The 22,172-nt window shown below is 45.5% G+C and overlaps 1 protein-coding gene across 1 annotated transcript; it reads right to left on the reverse strand.

Annotated features, from left to right (window-relative positions):
- Nucleotides 1-206: 206 nt before the first annotated feature.
- Nucleotides 207-11,455, reverse strand: Cckbr (cholecystokinin B receptor). Its single transcript, XM_090349018.1, has 5 exons — nucleotides 11,210-11,455; nucleotides 3,429-3,680; nucleotides 3,015-3,264; nucleotides 2,542-2,708; nucleotides 207-2,372 (listed from the first exon to the last, which is right to left on the reverse strand). The coding sequence occupies exons 1-5, from the start codon at nucleotides 11,364-11,366 to the stop codon at nucleotides 1,834-1,836; spliced, it is 1,365 nt and encodes a 454-aa protein (XP_090205144.1). The 5' UTR covers nucleotides 11,367-11,455; the 3' UTR covers nucleotides 207-1,833.
- Between the last annotated feature and the right edge of the window lie 10,717 nt (nucleotides 11,456-22,172).

The raw sequence follows: 22,172 nt of genomic DNA on the forward strand, positions 1-22,172 counted from the left end.
CAAGGCTACCACCCTATCCCTGGAGCCACAGCCCCACTCACTGTTTTCTAGTGGTTAATTGGAGATATGAGTCTCAGGTTCTTTAGTGCCTGGGCTGGCTTTGAACCTGAGATCCTCAGATTTCAGCCTCCTGAGTAGCTAGGATTACAGGCCAACACACCTAGTAAGTTTTTTAAAATAGTTTTATTGTTATTGTAAAGGCGTTGTATAAAGGGGCAGCAATTTCATAAGTCAGGTAATATTTCTTTTTGGACAATGTCACACCTTCCTTTGCTTTCTCCCGGTTTTTCCCTCCTATTCCTGTCCACACCTTGCATAGTTCATTTTCCACAAAGTATCTACTGAGTACCATGACTGTATTTGTTCACCTTTTTGGAGAGGTAGCTTTTCTGGCCTTCATCTCTCTTTTTTTCTTGTGTGTGATATTGGGGTTTTGAACTTAGGACCTCAACCTTGCTAAGCAGGTACTCTACTATTTGAAGTACACTCTTAGGCCTAAATCAGATTTATAGTCAAATGGGAGACTTGGCTCTGAGAGTCCTATCCAGTCACCCCAATCCCTGTCCTGCAGACCTCTTTGTTGTTGTATCCAGTAAGGGTGTTTCCATCTGGGGGAATCTCATCCAGGTTCTGATATGGCAGAAGAGTAAGGTTTTTTTTTTCCCCAGTTGTGAGGCTTGAACTCAGGGCCTGAGCACTGTCCTTGAACTTTTCTTTTTCTCAATGCTGGCTCTACCACTTGAGCCACAGCACTACTTCCAGCTTTTTTTTTCTATGTGTGTGATACCAAGGAATCAACCCGGGTCTTCAGGCATGCTAGGAAAGCACTCTACCACTAAGCTAAACTCCCAGCCTAGAAGAACAAGTTTTTAATAGAAGGTCCCACTCTTAAATTAACAGCGATGTAGCTGGTACTTGATACCTGGTGTTTCAAATACACACTGAAGAATCCAAGTCTTTTTATGTAGTGCTTCTTCTTTTACCTTTTCATCAACATTTTAATAGGTCCCCATTAATATAATACCTTACCAATGCCACCATATGGTGAAATGCCCCTTCCCCCAAAACTTCCAGCTACAATTGCACTGGAGTATGCGTAGATGAATAGATCCAGGATGATGACCAGAGAGAAAACATCCATTCCATCGGGCTTCTATCATTTGCTTTCTGGAAGTTTCAGATCCAGGAGTAGATAGTCATGGTAGGGACTTGACAGAAAGGACCTCCCCAAATCCCACACCATCTCACTTGACCCCTCCCCAAGAAAAGTCCAGAAAGAAGCCAAGTTATTTATTATTTTGTAAGAGCTTTGCTGAGGGAGGAATGAGCAAGACAACAGTCCTTAACTGGGAAGGGACTTTTCAGTGCTAAACAGCTTGTTGGTCAGATAGGTATGAGATTGGGCCTGTTTTCATTTTCAGTGCTAGCAGGGCAGAGTGAGATCAAACTGGGGACATCCTGAGTGCATCCTATGGCAGGCTCCAGAGCCCCTAAAAAACAATCAGTGCTGTGAACCTATGAACAAGTGTGTGGGACAGGTCAGCTCTTGCCAGAATTTGTACTGTGTGCGGGCAGTGCACTGCAAGGGATGCTATGTCTGTCTGACCAAGATCAGTACAAAATATCTAGGAGTAGGACCTCAGTTCCATAACGGAAGGGTCCCTCCTTTCCTGTACTAGGCTCCATTCTTGATTCCTCAAGCTACCTTTTCCTGTCTGCTGGGGTTCATCCATCCTGCTGGGTGTCAGATGTAGTTTATGTTCCTTGTGTGTCTGAATGGGTCTGTGCCTGTAGGGATGGTCTGTCCTGCCTCGTCCTCCATTCCCCCAGTCCTCAGCCAGGCCCCAGGGTGCTGATGGTGGTATAGCTCAGCCTGGACAGTGACGCAATGGAGGGGGTGGGAGGGTCCTCGTCAGGAAGAGGTCTGGGGCGGGCTCGCGGAGGCCTAGGGCAGCAGCGGGCACATGTTTCTAGGCAGGCCTGGCGAAAGCGGCGGTGCATGAAGCAGTAGACCAGGGGGTTCACACAGGCTGAGGCGTAACTCAGCAAATGGATGAAAGAGATGGGGGCCCCTGAGAGTGCCCGGTGTGCACCTGGGCCATCAAAGGCACGCCATGTGTTGGCGCTGTATACCGGCAACCAACACAGGAAAAACAGCACAACAATCACCAGCAACATTCTCACCACCCGCTTCTTAGCCAACAGCTTGGCCTGGGTGGGTCGAGGGCCAGATCCTGGCCCAGGAGTGGAGGCTGTCAGCGCTGTCAGCTCCAGAGCAGGCCGGGAACGTGGAAGTTGTACATAGCAGCCATCACTCTCCTCACCAGCCAGGCCAGTCTCAGGTTTGCTCCGCCCATTTTGGTTGACAAGACCTAGGCACACAGCGTTCATATGCAGGGATGTAGGCCTTCTTAACTTACAACCCAACCCCCACCAGACATCTGCCCCAGCCTTAACCCCAGGTCCAGCCTTCTTTCCACATTCCTTCCAATAGAGTCTCAGCACTTCCCCCAAGCGCAGATCATCTTGGATTTCACTTACCTGGTGCAGTGCCACCTGGCAGTCCTCCTTGGATCCGGACACGGCTTTCACTGTCACTTTCACTGTCAAATCGAAGCCCTAAGTAGAGTTCTCGGGAGATAAGCCCATAGGCTACAGCCATAACCACACCCGGGACAAAGAACAAGAGCAGAAGCAGCAGGACAGACCTGGAAGATAGAACACAAATTCATCACACAGGTCCAGCCATGCTCAGAAAGGAAGGAAGAGCCAAGGCCTGGGGTTTCTCCAGAGGTGGCCACGTAGCTGAGCTAGGAATAGAGTTTGGGGACGCCACTGCTTGGGGCACAAGAATACCTGGGGAAGGGTTCCCAAACTGGAATTCTAGGGTGCTGAGTGCAGAGTGGGAATTGTTGGGGAAGGGGTTATTCTTGGACTGCTCTGGGGAATGAGCATTAAGCATTTGATGGAGATGAAGAAGGGATTTCTTCAGAAAAGGTCATGAGTGCCCTCACCAGGTCTGGCGGACCCGGGCACTGGGCCATCGATGCACACACTGCAGCACACGAGGCCCCACTGGCTGCACAGCAGTGTACACAGGGTAGGGTACCATGAGCAATCCAGACAGCAGCCAAGTGGCTAAGATGACACGAGCTGCATGGGAACGTGTCTGCCACACCCGTGCTTGCAGTGGTCGGCAGATGGCGCTGTACCGCTCCAGGGCGATGGCCACAAGGCTTAATGTAGACACACTCACAGACACCCCTATGGGAGGGAAGATGAATGGGTCACTTGGGCAAGTTGCATTACATACTCATGAATGTGATTTCCTCACCTGTCTTCCACCACCCTCCCCTACCAGCAATGAGGAAAGATCCCGACATCTGTCAAAGATTTCAAGGTGGGGGGGGGGGGATGCTCTCACTCACCCATGAGGTAGGAAACTGCCTTGCAGATGACTGTGCCAAAGATGAATGTGCCCATGAGATTGGGCAGGAGAGTGAAGGGCATGCAAGCCACAGCTAGCAGGAGGTCGCTGACTGCCAGGGAGAGCAGGAAGGCATTGGTGACAGTTCTCATGCGGCGGCTGAGTCCCAGGACTACGATGATAAGCACGTTGCCTCCAACACTCATCAGAAAGATCACTGCATACAGGGTGATTCTAACGGCCAGCTCCAATTCTGAACAGAAAAAGGGAGGTGTGACAGTAGGAAATCTGGGGCTTCCATTTAACCAGATCCTAATGTCATCTATCTCCAAACCTCCTTACCCAACAAGATGTCTACATCTGGAGAACATTCCCTCCTTCCACCTTACCAGACCACTTTGTATGGTGATGTTAAGTCCTGTATCACTCGAACTTGTTAGAGCTTAGTTAATTAACCTAAATGTGCCCTTCCTTATGAAAGGCTCTCCTGGCAAAGTTTGTTCCAAGTGCTTGTTTCTCACAGCCGAACCTGGAAGCAGTAATTTGGTCTGTTCAGCTACTCAAACCACCACTCAGTCTCCAATCACTGTTTTGATTCAGATCGCGGATCCATTGCTATTCTAGCCAACTTCTGTGGACTATTTGACACTGTGGACTACCCTTGACCTTGACCTTCTGAGCCCTATCAGATGATGTCCATATTTTTTAAAACTAATGGCTACCCACTTGCCTCACCCTCTACACCAAATAAATCAAAAAGATTCTTTACTACTCTGTACTGTCTGTAACCTCTAAGCTTGTCATTGAGGACCCCTCCCCTCACCAACTGCCATTCCTCTGCTCACATTTCTGCACTGCACTGACTGAGCCACTGAATGATTCAGTTTCTTGACTGCAATATGTGCACTAGTGACTACATCACTATTCAGATTGGTTTCTTAGCCCAGAATTCTATCACCAACCCCCTACTTCCACATTCATCACAAACTGATTTTCTGTATCTGGTAAAGTCCTGATGCATCCTTTATCTGTCCCAGACTCAAATCTATTTTTACCTTCCCTAAAAAGGCCATTCTGGATGTTTTATTTGGTATTAATCTTTCCTTCCTCTGATCCATGTATGTTCCTTAAACATCGATTAGAATCTCATTTGCTTTCTGTTTTGTATTTTAATGATCTCCAAATAGTCATTCTTGTTCAGTAAACATTTACAGAGGTCTCTCTTTGAGCCAGTCACTGGAGACAAAGGGGTGATTGTGACTAACTCCTTACCATGAATAGGGCATCTCAGGTATGTAAACAAGTAATTGGCATGCCTCATGATAAGGAGTGAGATTGAGGGGTGTAAAAGGAGCTGGGGGAGCTTGCAGGGGAGTCATGAGTGCTACTGTGTAAGCAGGGCTGGTTGGAAGATTGACCCAATCACTTATGTCCTCGTCCACTGCAAAGTGAATTCATCTCTGGTCCTCCATACGGACCTCCAGGCAGACCTACACAATGCTGAGTTGAGTCATACTGCTCTGAGTCACCCATACCGAGGGCTGCAGCATGAGGGTCCTTGAAGGCAGAGAAAGCAGGTGGCACAGCCTCCCAAGTTGTTGGGTAAGGGGTCAGAAAGTGTAGCCTTTTCTTTCCTAGGCCATAATGTTGGTGGATTTTTGTCTTAGCCCTCAAACAGTATACTGTTCTCTCAAAACAACAAGCAATTTGGAAATCGCTGCAGTCATCAAGCAGGTACTATTTAAAAGAAATTCCCAAGTTGTACTGAGCAGAAACATTGCTTTTTCTGGACTTCACAGCTAGTAAGGGGCTGAATCAGAACAGAAGCCAAGTCCCAGGATCCCTGAAATGCTTTGCTTTATACAATTCCCTCATTGCTGTCATTCATCATAGGCTTTCTTCTCCCAATCCAATCTCAGTCTAAGTACCTTTCTTTCTATCCTGCTTCTATGATTATGGTGTAGTTCCTTCTCTATCCTCCCCACTAGACTATGAGCTTCTTGATGAGAGGAACAGGTCCATCTCATTCTGCACTCTATTCTTAGCACTCAGCCTAATGCCTGGAACATGGGAAAGACATCACATGCTTCTAAATGAATCTTGGAGTCTGTATTTCAAGAGAGAAATACATCTGACTTCTCCCTCCTCACCACCCCTTATTATCCCTTATAAAGATGCTCTAGTACACTTTCTTCTTTCTACCTTTGCATCTCTGTGATTTTTAGATGCATTTCTTTTGTTATTGCATGTAAGTAATTTATGTCTACTTTAGGAACTGAGTCTCTATAAGGATTACGGAAAGCTTATGTGTGACAAATTTGAGGTGTGTGTGTGTGTGTGTGTGTGTGTGTGTGTGTGTGTAAGTAGGGGAAAATAAAGAATTTCTGGAAGGGGAAATCTCTGTTATAGAAAGCTGGTGGTTTTTCTTGTATTCTCTGTGCCTCTTCCCAAGTTCACTGGTTTTTGCTGTATTCTCTGTCTCTTCCTAAATTCACTGCTCCTCAATTTCTATGTTCTACCTTCCTCATTAATCTCTTTTAGTTCTGTCCTCCAGCTCACATTCTCCTCTGGGTCTCCTTTCAACTATTTTTGATGTAATATTATACCTCAAGTTGGTATAGCATTTAGAAGCCCGAAAAATGAATTTCTCATTCATTCATTCAGCTGAGGTGGCCCCTGACTGTTCCTTCCCCTTGCTAGTGGTGATGGATCAGAAAGGCCAAGTGAATCTTCACCTTTATGTCATTCTTAATATGTGTGAGAACACCAGAAAACTAGGGGTCAAATCTCACTAAAAGGGGCTAGCTATTGGATAACATTTTGCTATTTTACTGAGCATTCCTACTTGTTACCTTGTTCCTGGTCATTGATTGCTATTTTCCCAATAGTTTGCTGTTTAACAATGAGAAGATATGAAAAACTTCTAACTAAAATCAATCTCAGAGCCCAGGCTTCAGGGAAGGAAGGAAAGGATAGCTAAGTAGAGTATAAGTTACTGTTTCTTATTGCCAGTTCTGGGGCTTGAACTCTGAGCCTGGGTAATTTTGTGCTCAAGGCTAGTGCTCTACCACTTCAGCCATAGCTCCACTTTAAGCTTTTTGTGGTTAATGATGAGTGTCTTGGACTTTCCTCCGTGGGCAGGCTTTGAATCAAAATCCTCAGATCTCAGTCTCCTGAGTAGCTAGGATTATATGCACAAGCCACCGGCACACTGGTACCCAGCATAAGTTACTTTGAAGGCACTAAAACTCTGGGCCTGGATGCTGTCCCTGAGCTCTTCAGTGCAAGGCTACCACCCTACCCTAGGCCTGGGCATTGTCCCTGAGCTCTTCAGCTCAAGGCCACCACCCTACCACCCTACCACCCTACCACCCTTGAGACACAGCCCCAGTTCCTGTTTTCTAGTGATTAATTCAAGAGTCTCATGTGTTCTTTACAGCCTGCACCGGCTTTGAACCACGATCCTCAGATCTCAGCTTCCTGAGTAGCTAGGATTATAAGCATGAGCCACCGAGCCCAGCTACTAAAACTATTCTGATGCTGTATTGGTGAACACATATCATAATATATTTGTCAAAACCACAGAGCTGCACAACAAAACTATATAATTTAGTTAATGCGTATCAGTTTTGGCTCATCAATTACAACAAATGTGCCACACTAATGCATGCTATCAATAATAAGGCAATCAGTTCTGTCTGTATAGTTTATATAAATACATGAAAATACTGCTTTTTGCTCATTTACTCCGAGAACTTATGACTATCAAATTGGTCCTTAATATAAAAATATATGCAAAGCAGGGCATGGTGGGAAATGTGTGAACTGCTAGCACTGAGGAAGCTGGGCAGGGGGACTGAGCACAGGCCATTGTCTCAAAAAATGGAAAAGATGTATATACATACAGAACAAATCAGAATTCACAGGTATGGGTGTGTGTTTGTGTGTCTGCGCATACGTTTGTGTGATCACAGTGGTTCAGTGACCAGAAACCCCTGTGGATGGGAAGATGAGAGATGGCACGCCCTAGGAAACAGCATGCCACTGGCACCTTGATGGTCTCCTCTAAGGAGGAGGGGAGCAAAGCAGAAATCAGACCAAGAGACTGAAGACTGGGGCCGTTCAGTTCTTTTTCTGAGACCTAAAACATCTGTATGCATTCTGCTTAGAAAATGGCAGAGAAGCAAGAGCACCCAGACCCAGTCAATGAGACATAACACAGAACTAAAGTTTTCTAAGAAAGGACTCTACAGATGACCAAAGCTGTTGCTGTCTCCAGTCCTGCTGTTCATTTGTGTGTTCAATCTAGTCATATGGGTCTCTGTGGACATCATATGAGAAATGGATAGAGCATCCAGTGGATTGTGGGTAATAGCTGGGAGAATGGCAGACATCTAACTAAAGGGGCCATCACATGCAAGAGCCCATAGGTAATAGCAGAGTCATCACTGGGTAATGGATTAGCTCCTGAGATGGGTTAGTTTTGAGAATAAGATGAGGACTGGTGAGACTATTCTTTATTTCTCTCTGGGTGATATCTGGAGAAGGATAACGTCAGTAGGGAATACCAGATTGAGTGTGGGTTCAGGTAAGGTTAGAAAAATATCCATGTTAAGTGCGGTCATGCTGGAATAAGCAGTGGGAATGCCCAGGCCCATACATGGAATCTCATGTTGCAGGCAGCATCCTCAGGAAGCAGGGTTCTGTCTGGAAGTCTGTATGTGGATGGGGGAATATTCACTGGATGATGGCAATCGCTGAGAAAGTGGAGTATTATCCAAGTACGTGTGAGTAGGACATAAAGATATCAACATACTAACATGAAGTCCAGCTCAGCTAAGTTGTTCGTTCTGGTGAAGTAAGCACAGGAGTGAATCTGGGGTAATATTTAGGTCTTTGCTGAGAGTATCTGTGGTTTTCTGGGTAAGATGTGGAGAAGGGTTACTTAAGCAGGCACTTATGTGTAGACAGTAAGTAAATTTGACTGGTGAGTAGCATTTGACAGGTGGAACACAAAATCTAAATAGACGATCTTAAAGCTAGTGTTGGTAATGTCTGTCTTTTGAGGGCAGCACCTGTAAGAAGAACAGGGGAAGTACTCAAAGCCTTCAGGTTTAGTATCGTTCCAATTATACCTGGTAACACTGGAATGAGCCTGAATCATACAGGCACCTGTGGGGGTGAGACCTGGGTAAGCAAGGCTAATAGGGTCTTTGTGTGCAATGCCTGACTGCTCAGGAAACATCGCAATAGGTGTGATCAAGTCTCTTCCTGTACCCAGGCTATGAACCACTTCTCATTTATTTTATTCTCAGAGACCCTTGCTCTGTTCTGCCTCTTTCTCATTAGAACCTTGGAACTTCTCTCTTGGTTCTTCCCCAACCTTTTTTTCTCAGCTAGGGGTAACACAAATCCCAGTTGCCCTGAAGGCTGAGATGAGAGGGCTGCTTCAGTAAGGGGCACCAGCCTGCTAACATAGCCCTACTCCATCTAAAAAGATATTTATTTTGTAGTTTTGAGTTGTCATATATTAGTAATACTAGATAGTTTTATTGTGATGATTCCAAAGATGCATATAGTGTAATTTGAATAAATTCACCCATTCTATTATATTCCATTTCTCACCCTTTCTTCTCTTCCCCCTTTCAAAGAGTATTTAGTGGTTTCATTGCACTGTCTGCTTGTCTGTCTGTCTCTCTCTCTAATGTACATTGAACTCACTCCTTTTATGTTTTCCTTCTCTCTCTCCACCCCAGTGATTTTGCCTCCACATAAGCTACCTTTTACATACCTATCCCACTATCATTAATCTCAAAATTATTTTAACGTTCTTATCTTCAGTAAATTGCACACACACATAAACATAAAAAGCAACATAAAAGCTTTCTAAGTATCTGCCTCATTTCATCTCATCCTTCAATCTATTCTCTACACTACACAAGTAGTTTCAGTGGCTCCCAGTGCCCAAGGGATAATAAAATCCACACTCCTTAGCTAGATATAGAAAGCCCTCTGTCAATTCTCTAGGCAGTCGCCAGCCTTGGTACTTTTTTAAAATTTGTCTTTTTAATGAAATGTGTGCCAGCCATCCAGCAATGGTGTTACATTGAATAAAAGTGCAATGGATTTAAACTTTTATTAACGCATCTATCCCCGTGCTAAAGATGCCTTTTGCTTCTATCCTTTCAGTTGGCTAGCTCTTGCTATTCTTTTTATTTTAACTGATGCTTCACCTCTTCAGGAAGCCAACCTTAATTTCCAAGAGCTGGCTAGGCTGCCAGTACCCCCTCTTGTGACCCTCTGTCTTCCTCTGTCAAGGTCCTTCCTCACTTATTTGTCTGGTTCTCCCTCTCAACTCAGAGCTCCTTAAAGTAGGAATTGTGTCACCTTTGTTAAAACCACTGCTGCCTAGCACAATCTCTGGTTCAATAAATATTTTCTGAATGAATGGATTTAAGTGACAGTGTGCAAGTGGATTATTTCTGTGGGATAGTTGGATTATGATTTAGTCCAAATTTCCTCTGAGGTTTAGGATAATTTTCTTCTACTTAACACTGTTCTCTCTTGGAATCTCAGTCCTTCCTCTTCTGGTCACTGAACTCTAACTTCAAGACACAGCTCTGAGGTTCCATCCTCTGTGAGACCTCCCCTTTTTAGACCGCCCCTCTGTATCCTTTACATGTCCACAGTTTTGAGCCTTTGTGGTTCTTCCAGGCTGATTGTGATTTTTCCATCAGCTTGTCTCACTGCCCTAGACTATGGACTGAGAAGAGTACAGACTGGGTCTAGTTCGTCCCTGTGTCACTATCACTAAACCTCGTGATTACAGTGTTAGGTGTTCAGAAAGCAGTGAAAGTAAAGAAAGGTACAGGATGGAGGCAAAATGTATTTTGAGAGGCTCATCAGCACAATGAAGGTACTAGCTGAAGCGTGAAAGTCACTTTGCACACAGGTCTGAAGTGGGGTGAATGGGGAGAGGAGATGATGGCACCGAAGTGGGGTGATAAAGAGTTAAACCGACTCTAGGAAGGAGAAACCTAAGAAAATCAAGCTGGAGAGAGGATTGGGAGAGGACTCTGAGGGATATTCTGAGAAAAAGGGAGGGCACAGAGATTTGGAAACAGCTCTAACTCAGGAGGCAGAGGGGATTGGATATGAGTAAAACAGAGAAAGGTGAATAGCCTAAGAAACATCCCCCAGTGCCTAGCCCAAATTCAGATTTTTTAATTTTTTTTTCTTTTTCTTTCTTTTTTTGTTTTAAATGAGAAGGCTAGGACCAGAGTGGGAGACACAGACTACAACCTTTTAGAGCGTTCCCTCCCTCAAAAACCAATCTCTTTTCCTTCCTTTTCCAATTGTGGCTCTAAGAATATGAGAGAGGGGGGAAGGAAAGAGAAGAAAAGGGGAGAGGGGGAGAGAAGAAGGGGAGAAGGGGGTGGGGAGATTGTTCTGGAAAGTCCTTGGGCCTCAGCTATATGTTGAGTTTTAGGATGACCAAAAGGTCTCGGTGTGATGGGAGGGTGTGAGGGCTCTGACCAGGTGGTGTGAAGGTTTGATGGAGTTGTTAGAGTTGTGGAGGCCGTTTGTGTGTGTGTGTGTGTGTGTGTGTGTGTGTGTGTGTGTGTGTGTGTGTGTGTGTAGGTAGGTAGAGTTGTTTCAGGGTTGGGGAATGACTTTGGGGAGTGGGGATGCTGTGGGTGTTTGAGGAGGCAGTGCAAATATCTGTTGTGGGGTGCAGTGAGGAGCCTGTGGAGGGGTTTGGCGGCGGGGGGGGGTACCCACCTCTTGTCGTCGTTCCTCGGATGCGAGGGAGCTCGCAGCTGAGGTTGCCTGGACCGCTGCCGTTGACGAGGGGACCACCTGGGCGGCACAGGGTGCCTCCCAGCCCGGATCCGGGTTCGGAACCCTGCAGGCTCCGGTTCAGTTTGAGTAGCTCCATGGCCCCAGCTGAGCCCGCCGGCCGCCGCCGCACTCCGCTCCGCCAGCGCGGCGGGCTCCCACCGCCCTTCCACCTGCTCACGCCACGGTCCGGGCTCGGGCTCCCGCCCACCCCCGGTCCCCCCGCCCCGCCCCGGCCCCGCCCCACGGGTCCGCCCGCCCCGCCTCGACTGCGGTCCCACCCGTGCTCCCCGCAGGTGACCCGGTGACTCTGCGCCCTCCTGCCCGCCCCCCTCGCTCCTTCGTGCCGCCCCTGCGATGTGACAGTTCTGCGCCTCGCCCCCTCCCTGGAGTCGACCCGCCGTCTCCCGGGGGTGTCTCTCCTGCCCACTTCTGTACCCCGTCTCCAATCCCGGGGCACGCTGGCGTCTGCGCGCGCGTGTGTCTGGGCGCTCGGGGTGAGCGCGCAGGGAGACTGCGGGGAGGGGCGCGGGTTCCCCGGAGCGCAGTTGCTAGGGGTGTGTTGTGTGCGGGGGGCGGGGGGTTCGGGAGCTCCCAGCAGCCTTCTCTGGTGGATCAGAAGATGTGCAGGCGACCACGTGGATGGAGTGTGCGTTCGCTGGTCACCTCCTGCGGGCGCAGGTGCCTGGAGGTGCCTGGCGCCGCGGTCACCATAGTGTGCCGCAGTGGCCGGGGTGACAGGGGGACACACGACTGCTACCTTAGTTTCCTGTCCCTTCTCAAGAAGGCGGGGACAGCCTCAGCATCTGCCCGCGTCCTCGCCTCCTATAGGAAGCCCCGCATCCAGACGAGGGTCCCTGGGGCGAGGGTGGGAGAGGGCGGCGGTGGGGCCTGCGGGAAAGACTGCCGGATGGAACAAGCTGGGGTGTGGAGGGGTAGCGTGGGATGGACGTGAGACTTGTTTGGGATACACTGGGGTGAGGGGGAGTGTGGGGTAGGGTTCCAGCGCTGGCTCAGGGCCAGGCAGGAGACTGGAGCAGGCAGCTGGCGGGCTCCACGGTCTCCAGGCAGCGCCCACCTCCTCTTGACAAGCTTGCTCCTTCTCCCTGTGCGCGCTCAGGTCGAGCTGCCAGTGTTGGGTGTGGGGTTCCCAAGAGAGAGGGGGCCCAGAACGGGGCTGAGTCACTGGGGTGCAGGGAGGAAAGGCGCTGAAAGCTGAAAGGTGCGTGTGTGAAGCTGAAGTGGCTTCAGCCTCTTGAAACAAAGCTTGCCTTCTCTGCGATTTCAGTTCTCATTGGCTCTTCTCCTGAAATCCAAAGAGAATCCAATATGATCTGAAATCTAATCTCCTGGTCCCTGGAAGTAGGTGTGGGAGGTGGGGGAGAGAAGATCGGAATAAGGATGGGCCTTGGATTTCTGGAGAATTCTGAGAATCCTTTTCCTATTCTTCTTTCAGAAAGGCCTCGGTCCAGTTAGCACTGTATTGAGAGGGGCTGAAGCCCTAAAGAAAAATTTAATCCTGGGGGCTGTGGTGTTATTATCATCTACTCTCCTTCTCCTTCCTCCTGGCACTGCCTGCCTTGCTCAGAGAGTCCTGGATCAGAGAAGCTCCGGTTGCTGTTTGTTCAACCCTGGCACAGGTGGAGACTGTGATAACCTCCTAAACTTTTCCCACATGGGATGGTAGTGTGTAGGAGCTAGTAGACAAAGGAAGTGTAGGGGGAGCAGGCTGGAAAGAGAAGCAGATGGATATTCACTTATCGTGTGACGGTTATGAAGACGACATACTAGCTGGCCTACCCAGTCTGTCCCTAGGCAGTTCCGGCTCTAATGGGGGATTTCCAAAATAAGCCAATGATTGCAAATTATGGTTGAAAAGTGGGCCCGCCAAGATGTACAAAGCAGAAACTAAGGAGTTATCCTTAATGCCTTACTTCCTTGCGCTCCACTCAGCCCTATAACAGAAGAGGCCCAACCTCCTCTTCAAAAAATGACGGCTTTATTCTGCAGATTCCAACAGTGATGCTTAAAGACAATGCTCATTCGCCTATCAGGCCTCTTTTCTGATCAGAAGAAAACGAATGGACCCAAGGTCAGGTACTCTTTCTTGGGCATCCTGCATCCAATGACTGAGTAGCTGTACAAAGAGTCAGTTCCTTCACAACAGTGAAGGGGGGGGGGGGAAAATGGTTGTTTTTGTACCAGTCTTGGGGTTTGAACTCAGGCACTGAGCTTTTTTTTTTTTTTTTTTTTTTTTTTGCTCCAAGCTAGTCCTTTACTACTTGAGCCACAACTCCACTTCTGGCTTTTTGGTGGTTAACTGACAATAAGACTTTCCTGTCTTGGGTAACTTTGAGCTTTGATACTCAGATCTTAGCCTCCTATATGGCTAGGATTATGGATATGAACCACCAGTACCAGAACTTTTAAAGCAGTTTTCATAAAATAAAGTCATCTTTTAAAATTCTTAATTTTTAAATCTTAAGTAGTTATACAAAAGGGTTTTCGTTCAACAAATCAGATTATGAGTAGCATGCACCTTGTTCAAGGGAAGGACAACTTTCAAATCTGTTCTCAACCCCCAGAGTTACTCATAACTAAGGTTTATGTTGGGCTGGAATTATGGCTCAGCTTCTCCTTTTGCCCAATCCTATTTTCATCCTATTTCTTGCACAAGAGTTGACCTGAAGAGTATTCCTTATTAAACATCCTTCCCTGGAATCTCTGTTTTAGAGTCCGCTTCCTAGGAAACAATAACTATACCACTACTATAGTCAATCAACTATGAAATCCTGTTGATTTCAGCTACTGTAGGCTCCTTGACTCTGTCTGCTTGTGTATCCACAGACATTACCCTACAGTCTCTGACACTACATTTGTTACATTTTTGCTGGTACCTCCTCCATATTTATAGTCATCCCCCACTTAATAGCCATAGTGGCATTTTCACAACATAAATCAGATGCCAATCTTCTGGCCTTTGTTTTTAGGACAGAGGAAAATAGGATCCAGGAAGCATTTGTGACCTGGTTTTCCACTGACCTCTACAGCCAGTTTAGTTCACAACATGAAGTTTCTGTTCTTTTCACTCTGGTCTAGACAAACTGGTCTTCTTTCACTACCTTCATTGCTATGAATCTCTTAGTCACATAGATTTTGTGCATACTTTCCCCATTTCTCGGTGACTTTTTTTTTTTGTCAGTTGGTCATGGGGCTTGAACTCTGGGCCTGGGCCCTATCTGAGCTCTTCAGCTCTTCAGCTCAAGGATAGGGCCCAGGCCCAGAGTTCAAGCCCCAAGACTCGCAAAAAAATAAATTTAGTTTGAGTGACACCTTGTAATACTCTGAGCAAAGAACCCAGCCATATTGTGAAGAGATAGATACTTGCCATATAGCCCAGGCTGGCATTGAACTCGAGAGTCTTTTGCCTCAGCATCCTGCGTTGCCTGGATTACAGGTATGTGCCACTACAACCTAGCTAAAGAAGACCGTATTTTAGAGGTTACATTGAGAAAGGTTAGTCTGAGAGAAACCAAGAGAGAGAGCAGATAGAGGCAAAGGAGAGAGTAGACCATCATAAAGCCAAATAAGAAAGGTTGAAGGATACTGTTCTTAGCTAATAAAAATGAGGAGGGAGAAATGTGCTCTGACTTGGTAAGAACTATTTTGAAGAGGTCATTGAGGCAGAAAACAGGATAGGTTCACTAAAAACTGAATGTGATTGGAGTAAGTGGAGTGACTCCAGGCAAGCATTTTTAATTTTGTAAATTTCTTATTGTTGAGGTAGTTCATAGAGGGGTTACCGTTACATTTGCCAGACAGTAGGTGCATTACTTCTCACACATTGATATCCCTTCTCATATTTTTGTCCCCATTTCTGTCCTCCCACCCTCTCCCAATCATCTTGTTTTCCCCCCTTCCCTTTCCTATTGCAAATAAACAAATGAACATATATAGAATATACCACGTAACAAAGTCAGATACAGTAACAATATGAGATTAACCAAAGGGCAACAAAGGAGAAGAGAAATAACATAGTATATTAAGAACAATAGTCACACAAGATAAAGCTCTTGTTTCCATATCCTAGAAATTCTTTCATTTAGTCTCATCGTATATGACCTAATGTATCTAGGTTTTGAGCTATTGTAATCCTTTGCTAGGAGACTCCTAGGTGTGTACTAATTATGACAAATGAGGGAAACCATGGAACTAATGTTCCTTTGGGTCTGGCTTACTTCACTTAATATGAGTTTTTATAAGTCTTTCCATTTTCTTACAAATGGAGTGATGTCATTCTTTCTGATGGCGGTATAGAAATCAGGGGCATCCGGGTTGGTTCCATATCTTTGCTATGGTGCCGTGATGAACATCATTGTGCTAGTGGATTTAGTTTGTCTTTGTTTCTGAACATTTGGGTAAATGCCAAGGAGTGGAATTGCTGGGTCATAGAGGAGCTCCATGTTTGGTCTTTTGAGGAACTGCCATACTGCTTTCCAGAGTGGTTGAACAAGTTTACACTCCTATGAACAGTGTAGTAGTGATCCCTTCTGGCCACATCCATGCCAGTGTCTGTCATTATTAGATTTCTTGATTATGGCCATTCCAGCTGGAGTGAGTAGAATCTCAAAGTTGTTTTGCTTTACATTGCTTTTATGGCCAGAGATGTGGAACATTTCTTCATGTGTCTGTAGGCCATTCTTATTTCCTCTTCAGAGAAGTCTCTCTTTAAGCTTTTGGTCCATCTTTTAATGGGATGATTGTTTCTTTGAAGATTTGTTTTGGAGAGATTCAATTTTTTTAACTGTAGATATATTTTAGATATGAGACTCTTGTCTGTTATATGGTTGTTGAAGAGCTCCCACTCTGTGGTCTTTCTATTTAACTTGCTAGCTATGTCCTTCTGGTAAGTATTTTTTTAAGTATTTTATTTTATATTGTGTTGTTTTATTTGTGCGGTTGTTTACTGGCAATGCCTCTTCTTTCCATGGCCCGTTTCTAGTGAATCTGCTGTCAAAAGTACTTACTTAACCCAATCAACAAACTAGCAGCATAAAGAGTTAGGAGGAAACCATTGCAAGAAACATTTTTTTTTTTAGCATTTTAAACAACATGGAGCTAGATAATAGGATCTGTCAAGCATCTCAAATAAAATTTATGTGATCAACAGTGCAATTCTTTTCATCTCTACAAGGAACTTTGTTGCCATTAGGCAAGTGTTTTAAATATGTGATTATTGTAGAAATGAAAAAAGGTAGAAGTAGAGAAGAGTGTGGAATAAGAAATTCCTCTTTTAGATGAATTTGAACTATGGGACACATTTTTTCATATGGAATTGCTCTAAAATATAGAAAAGACTGAAGAGAAAAAAGTGTGATGAAGTACAGAATTCAGAGCAGAGGGGGAAGATCTTTATGTTTAGAGGAAGTAATTTCAATTGTAAGGTATTAGTGAAGGAGAATTGTAGATGAAATTATGGTCAACCAGGTAACTATACTTCTAGATTTCTTCTTAGCATGCAGAAATGCTGGGATAGCAGCTGTGGGTGGCAGTGGAGAGCACAGCTTCCAAATCAGGGTCTTCAAAGAAAGATGCAGGCTGTCATCTTCTTCCTTTCCCCTTTCTGCAGGCTGGCTGTGGATGTGAGGGCAAACCACCATTGATTGTGCAATGAGGACAATGCACTTGAGGGGTGGGCGGGGGAGTGACAGGAAGGAAGGAGCTTGCATTTCCTTCATCTTGACACCATTTTTTAAAACTTGTCATATTTTTATTTCCTTTTCTTTCCAAAATTTTAAAATTATTCTTTAGTAGTTGTGCAAAGGAGTTGCCATTTAATGAAACAATTTGTAAACACAATTAATATGTGCACAGTGTGCACTGAACAAATTTATCCTTTCTACTGTATTTCCATTCCCTTCCTCCCTTCCTTTTTCAAACAGCATTTGGTGGGTTTCATTAAACTGTATTTCAACCTCAATACTCCTTTCTTTCTCCTTTCTGTCTCCTGTTGCTCTACGTCCATGTCATCATTCTTGGTGTTTCTGCATGAGAAAACCCAAAGCTACAATCTTTAGTCTTTTTAATTTTCTTTTCGCCGTTGTCATAGTAACCTAATGGCATCTTAACTAGGATTTTGAATTTGTATATTTCGTGGAGAATTGCGGTCCTAATTCCTCTTTAAATTTGGAGATCTGGTTACCAGAAAATAAGTGAAGTGTGTGTGTGTGTGTGTGTGTGTGTGTGTGTGTGTGTGTGTGCACATAGGACTGCAATTTTAGGAGTTAAGATGGTTCAAAGAAACTATAGTAGGAGACAGAAGGGGGGAGAAATATAATGAGATATTATGAAATATGAGACTGTTTGGAAGGTAAGGGGGGCCACTTGAGCTGTGATGAGGATGAACTTCAGTGGCATCAGTTTTTTCCCCCCAGCAGAGCTCAGCTAGTTGGATTCAAGCAGAAAGAATGTTAATGGCTAGGTTGTTAATGGGTGAGATGGAAAAACAGAAGGACAAAGGTGAAGCAATGGGCCATGAAATCTCAGCTGGACATGGAGATGAACTAATTACCAGAGTGGTGACCAAGCCTAATGTGAGCAATGGTGGGCTCTGGAAGCAAGAGAAGGGAAAAGGGTAACACAAAGGGTACATGAGCCTTAGGCAACCAGGGTCCATTGAGAGTGAGGAAGAAGCATTGGTGTGTTTGATCCCCCAACTCTGTGGCAAAGGGGCACCCCTCTCTGCAGAGATCATATCATCTTTTGGGGGCCAATGTTAGTTTGAATTCATAGAAAATTTAGGAGAGTTAGAATAGAATAGAATAGAATAGAAGCATATTCTGATGTCAGAAAAGGTGATACAGTGTCGGGGTTTTTAGCACTCGTTGCCTCCTGAGCAGCAGGAAGGGCAAAGAGAACATGCTCCGACTAAGACCGAGAAAGGATAGGGCTGGCTGGCCGCCTTCACCCAGTCCTCCCTCTCCAGAGGGAAGACACAGACGCGCCAGGGAGAATTCACAGCAGACTCGTTTAATGGGGAAATACAAGGGGCTAAAGTAAGAAGCAGGAGTCTATTAGTATAAAAGTAGGCAGGACAGGGGGAGGTAGGTGCCCGTCAAAGAGGGCGGAGGGGCCAACCATGGGTTCGAGGTAGCCTTATTTTACATCACAAACCACAGCCAAACCTCCCAACCAGGAGACAGGCAGGCTGGATCTCCAAAACCAGGAAGTGAGCACTGGACTACGAGGTAGGCCTTTTACCCTTGGTGTGATGTGCCCCACAATATAGGGCAACAAAGCTTCTTTGAAAATCTCTTATTTAATCATAGGTCTGGGTTTGGTGCCTCTTAGGAGCATTTATCACATCTGTACCTTCCAATATGACAATTCTAGAATTGTAACTTTCTTTTTGCTTAATCCCACCCCACTCCACTATTCTGGCTTCTGCTTTTGTGACTATTTGGAAGTATGGCCTAGAGGAGGCAATTCAGGTTAAATGAGGTCATAAAAGTGGGTCCCTAATCCAATAGAACTGGTGTCCTTATACTAAGAAGAGGAGACGAGAGATCAATCTGTCTCCCTCTTCCTTTCCACACATAGGTCATACGAGGATACAGCAGTAGGCATCTATTTGAGAGCCAGGGGGACAACCCTTGCCAGAAACGGGATCTGTTGGTACCTTGAACTAGGATGTCTGTGTCCAGCACTGAAAAAAAAATTCTATTTTTTCAGTCAATTGTGGTATGGTGTTAATGGCAGCTCAGGCAGAGTAATACATGCTCCTCTCTCCAATAGTTTCTCAAACCATACTCCCACTTCCCTAACCATCACTTACTTTCTAGCTTTTCTTAATTCTTACATGCAGACCCTGCCTCCAGTCAGATGGTCACACTTGGCTCCAGCAGTATTGAATTGGTTATAATTCATTGTATAGATCATATTGCTCATCATGTTGGGATGTAGCTCATATTCTCTCCTCTAACTAAATACAGATGGGTAATGGGAAGTGAGGGCCAGGAGGTGGTGGGTGTAGTCTGATTGAATGGAAATTGTTTAGTTATTTTATTCATTGGCAGTGCAGGGGAAGTCAAACTCAGGGCCTTGCACATACTAGGTAAATTCTCTACCTGAGCTACATCTCGGCCTGAGAAGATTATTTATAAAAAGGGTGAAAAATCCCAAGTAATAGCTACAGTGCAGAACAGAAGGTATCATGAACAGAAGAGGGAGTGGAGGGGAGAAAAAATATAGTGCTAAGAGGGTAGATGCCCATTTCTCAAAATCAGAGAAGTCTCCTTTTGTCAAAGATCACTCAGCAGTCAGCAGCTGGAGATAATCGGATAGCTCAGGGAGAGAAATCAGGGAGGCTTTTGATGGAATTGCAAAGCTGTTATGGGCATAGGAAAGAGCCCTGTATCCGCTACTGGGATTGAAGTCAGAACCCCAAGAGGGCAAGATGCAAGTGCAAGAAGTTCTGAAATAGGACCAAGGTTCAGTCCTCAAAGAAGCTGTCTTTCTAATTCAAGCCTTTACCCACCAAGGTTGTCTGTTCTTTAGGTTTTATTTTGCTTTATTTTGATTTTTTTTTCCCCAAAGAGGGATTCTGGACCATGAAACTTTGCTCATGGGGAGGCTTCAATCTCTCATGTTGCCGACCATACTGGCCCAAAGTTTGCACGCATGAGCCTTCTTTCAATATTTTCTATCACAGCTGAGATAAGAGGCGAACATGAAACACTTCAGTAAATATTTAGGAGGAAAATAGTCTAGGAGAGGAGAATATAGTGCCTAACACCCAGCCTGATAACCTGCTACCTAAGTACTGCTTATTCTAAACAGCTTCCAAGTCCACAAAATATCTACTATTACCCAGGAAACCCAGTGTACACACACACACACACACACACACACACACACACACACACACACACACAAAGCTGAGAGTCTGGGAACAGGCTATGCCTCTATTACCACCTGAACTCATGGACCCAGAGGCCCAGAGGGTCCTATTTGCCATTTCCTTTCCTGATTCAGAACCTTAGCCTGCGTTCTCAGTCTTTCCCTTTATCAACAATTTGTATAAGGCCCTAAAGGCTAACAGTTTGGGGGTGTTCGTGGAAGCCCCCTCTGGATGACCTTCCTTTCATCTCGTTTTTGGTGAGGGGTAATGCTGGAGTTGAGCACAGGCCTTGTTCTGGCTAGGTAAGCCCCCTGCCACTTGAACTATGCCTTCAGACCTTTGCAGCATTAGTCATTTTTCTTTTTCTTCTTTTTTTTTTTTTTTGCCAGTCCTGGGCTTGAGCTCAGGGCCTGAGCACTGTCCTTGGACTTTCTCAAGGCTAGAGCTCTACCACTTGAGCCTCAGCACCACTTCCGGCTTTTTTTTCTATATGTGGTACCAAGGAATCGAACCCGGGTCTTCATGCATGCTAGGCAAGCACTTTAACCACTAGGCCAAACTCCCGGTCAGCATTAGTCATTTTTCAAAAAAGATCTCATGCTTTTGTTCAGGGCTGGCTTCAGATGGTGATCTTCACATTTACAACCTCCTGTGGACCCAGATGACAGATCTACACCACAATACCCAACTGGCCTTGAACCACAATCCTCTCAATCTCTGTCTCCTTAGTAGCTACTGTTGCTGGCATGCGCCACTGTGCCCAGTCTCCTTTGGCTCTTTTAGCCCGCTAGCCAAGCCCTGACTTGGCAGGCCTCAGACCCCTCCTAGCTTACCTGTGAAAACCCACAACTGAAATCAAGTCTAATCGCCCAGCTAATCCCTGGGTATGGGCCTCTGCTCTCCTTTCACAGAAGCCCCTGCTTTCTTTCCTCTGCTCAGTATCCCTGCCTGCTCCAGCCTACCTGTCTTCTCAGCCTGTTCCTTCTTTGTCTCATTATCCCAAGAGCAGCTCCTCCTGTGTGGGCAGACACTGTGTAGGCAGGAGTTCAGCACAGAAGCATATGTGCACAACACAGAAATGCAAGGAAGACCCTGAGAGCTGTGGAGGGAGGGTGACCTCATCAGAAGCAAAGGGAGATTCTGGAAGCAAGGACACCCCAAGGACTGAGCTGAAGCCCATTTCTCTCCTATGGTGGATCCCAGCTCTACTTGGGGGTGAAAATAGAAAGTAAGTTCTATCTGTGAGGAATGCTCCTAAGTGCTCCCAGCCAGTCAACCGTGCTGACCTCCCCAGAGCCAGCTTAGGCTCTCACTCTGCACAGCCTCCTCATTCATGTCTCAGCATCATCACGGATAGATTTCAGTCCTTGCAAATGAGTGCAAACAAGAAGTGTTCAGATCACCATTTCCCGGTAGTATTCTGTCTTCAAACCTTTTCATTAGCATATATTTGTTGTACAGGGGAGGGCTCATTCCATACATGCAGCAAAAATACCATAATCAAACTCACCCCCTCTATCACTCTCCCTCATTCCATCTTTCCGGTTCCTTCAAACAACTTCAACAGGTTTTACTGTTCTGTTGTTATACATGCAGATAAAAGGCTTAAGCCTTATTCTCTCATTTATTCTCCTACCTTGACTCTGTTGGTTCCCAGCCTCCATTAGATATGATATACTTTCCCGTCATTCATTTCCTTGATGTCTATTAATTGTACAAAGGAGTTACACTATGATATTCTATACCTCTATATACTGTAATTTGATCAGCTTAATCTTCTCTATTGTTTTCTTTCCTTGTCTTGCTCTAGGATTCAATAGTTTCCAGTGACTTTATTTATGCCATCCTCACACACAGATGCACTGTATTTTGATATCATTTGCCCTGTCTTACTATCTCCCTCTCCCCTTCATCTTCCCAAACAGTTCCATAATTATGGAATTCTCTTTTTTTCTGTCTGTCTGTCTGTCATTCTGTCTGTATCCACATTTTCTAAAGTCCAGATTT

This window comes from Megascapheus bottae, chromosome 16 (genome assembly GCF_031878675.1).
Source record: "Megascapheus bottae isolate mThoBot1 chromosome 16, mThoBot2.hap1, whole genome shotgun sequence".
Lineage (NCBI taxonomy): Eukaryota > Metazoa > Chordata > Mammalia > Rodentia > Geomyidae > Megascapheus > Megascapheus bottae.

Excerpts from the sequence above, each read along its gene's own strand:
- Cckbr (XM_090349018.1), bottom strand. The coding sequence starts at position 11,366 with ATGGAGCTACTCAAACTGAACCGGAGCCTGCAGGGTTCCGAACCCGGA. Across the intron at positions 3,265-3,428 it reads GGCAGTTTCCTACCTCATGG|GGGTGTCTGTGAGTGTGTCT; the intron begins GTGAGTGAGAGC and ends TCCCTCCCATAG. Across the intron at positions 2,709-3,014 it reads GCCCGGGTCCGCCAGACCTG|GTCTGTCCTGCTGCTTCTGC; the intron begins GTGAGGGCACTC and ends TCTATCTTCCAG.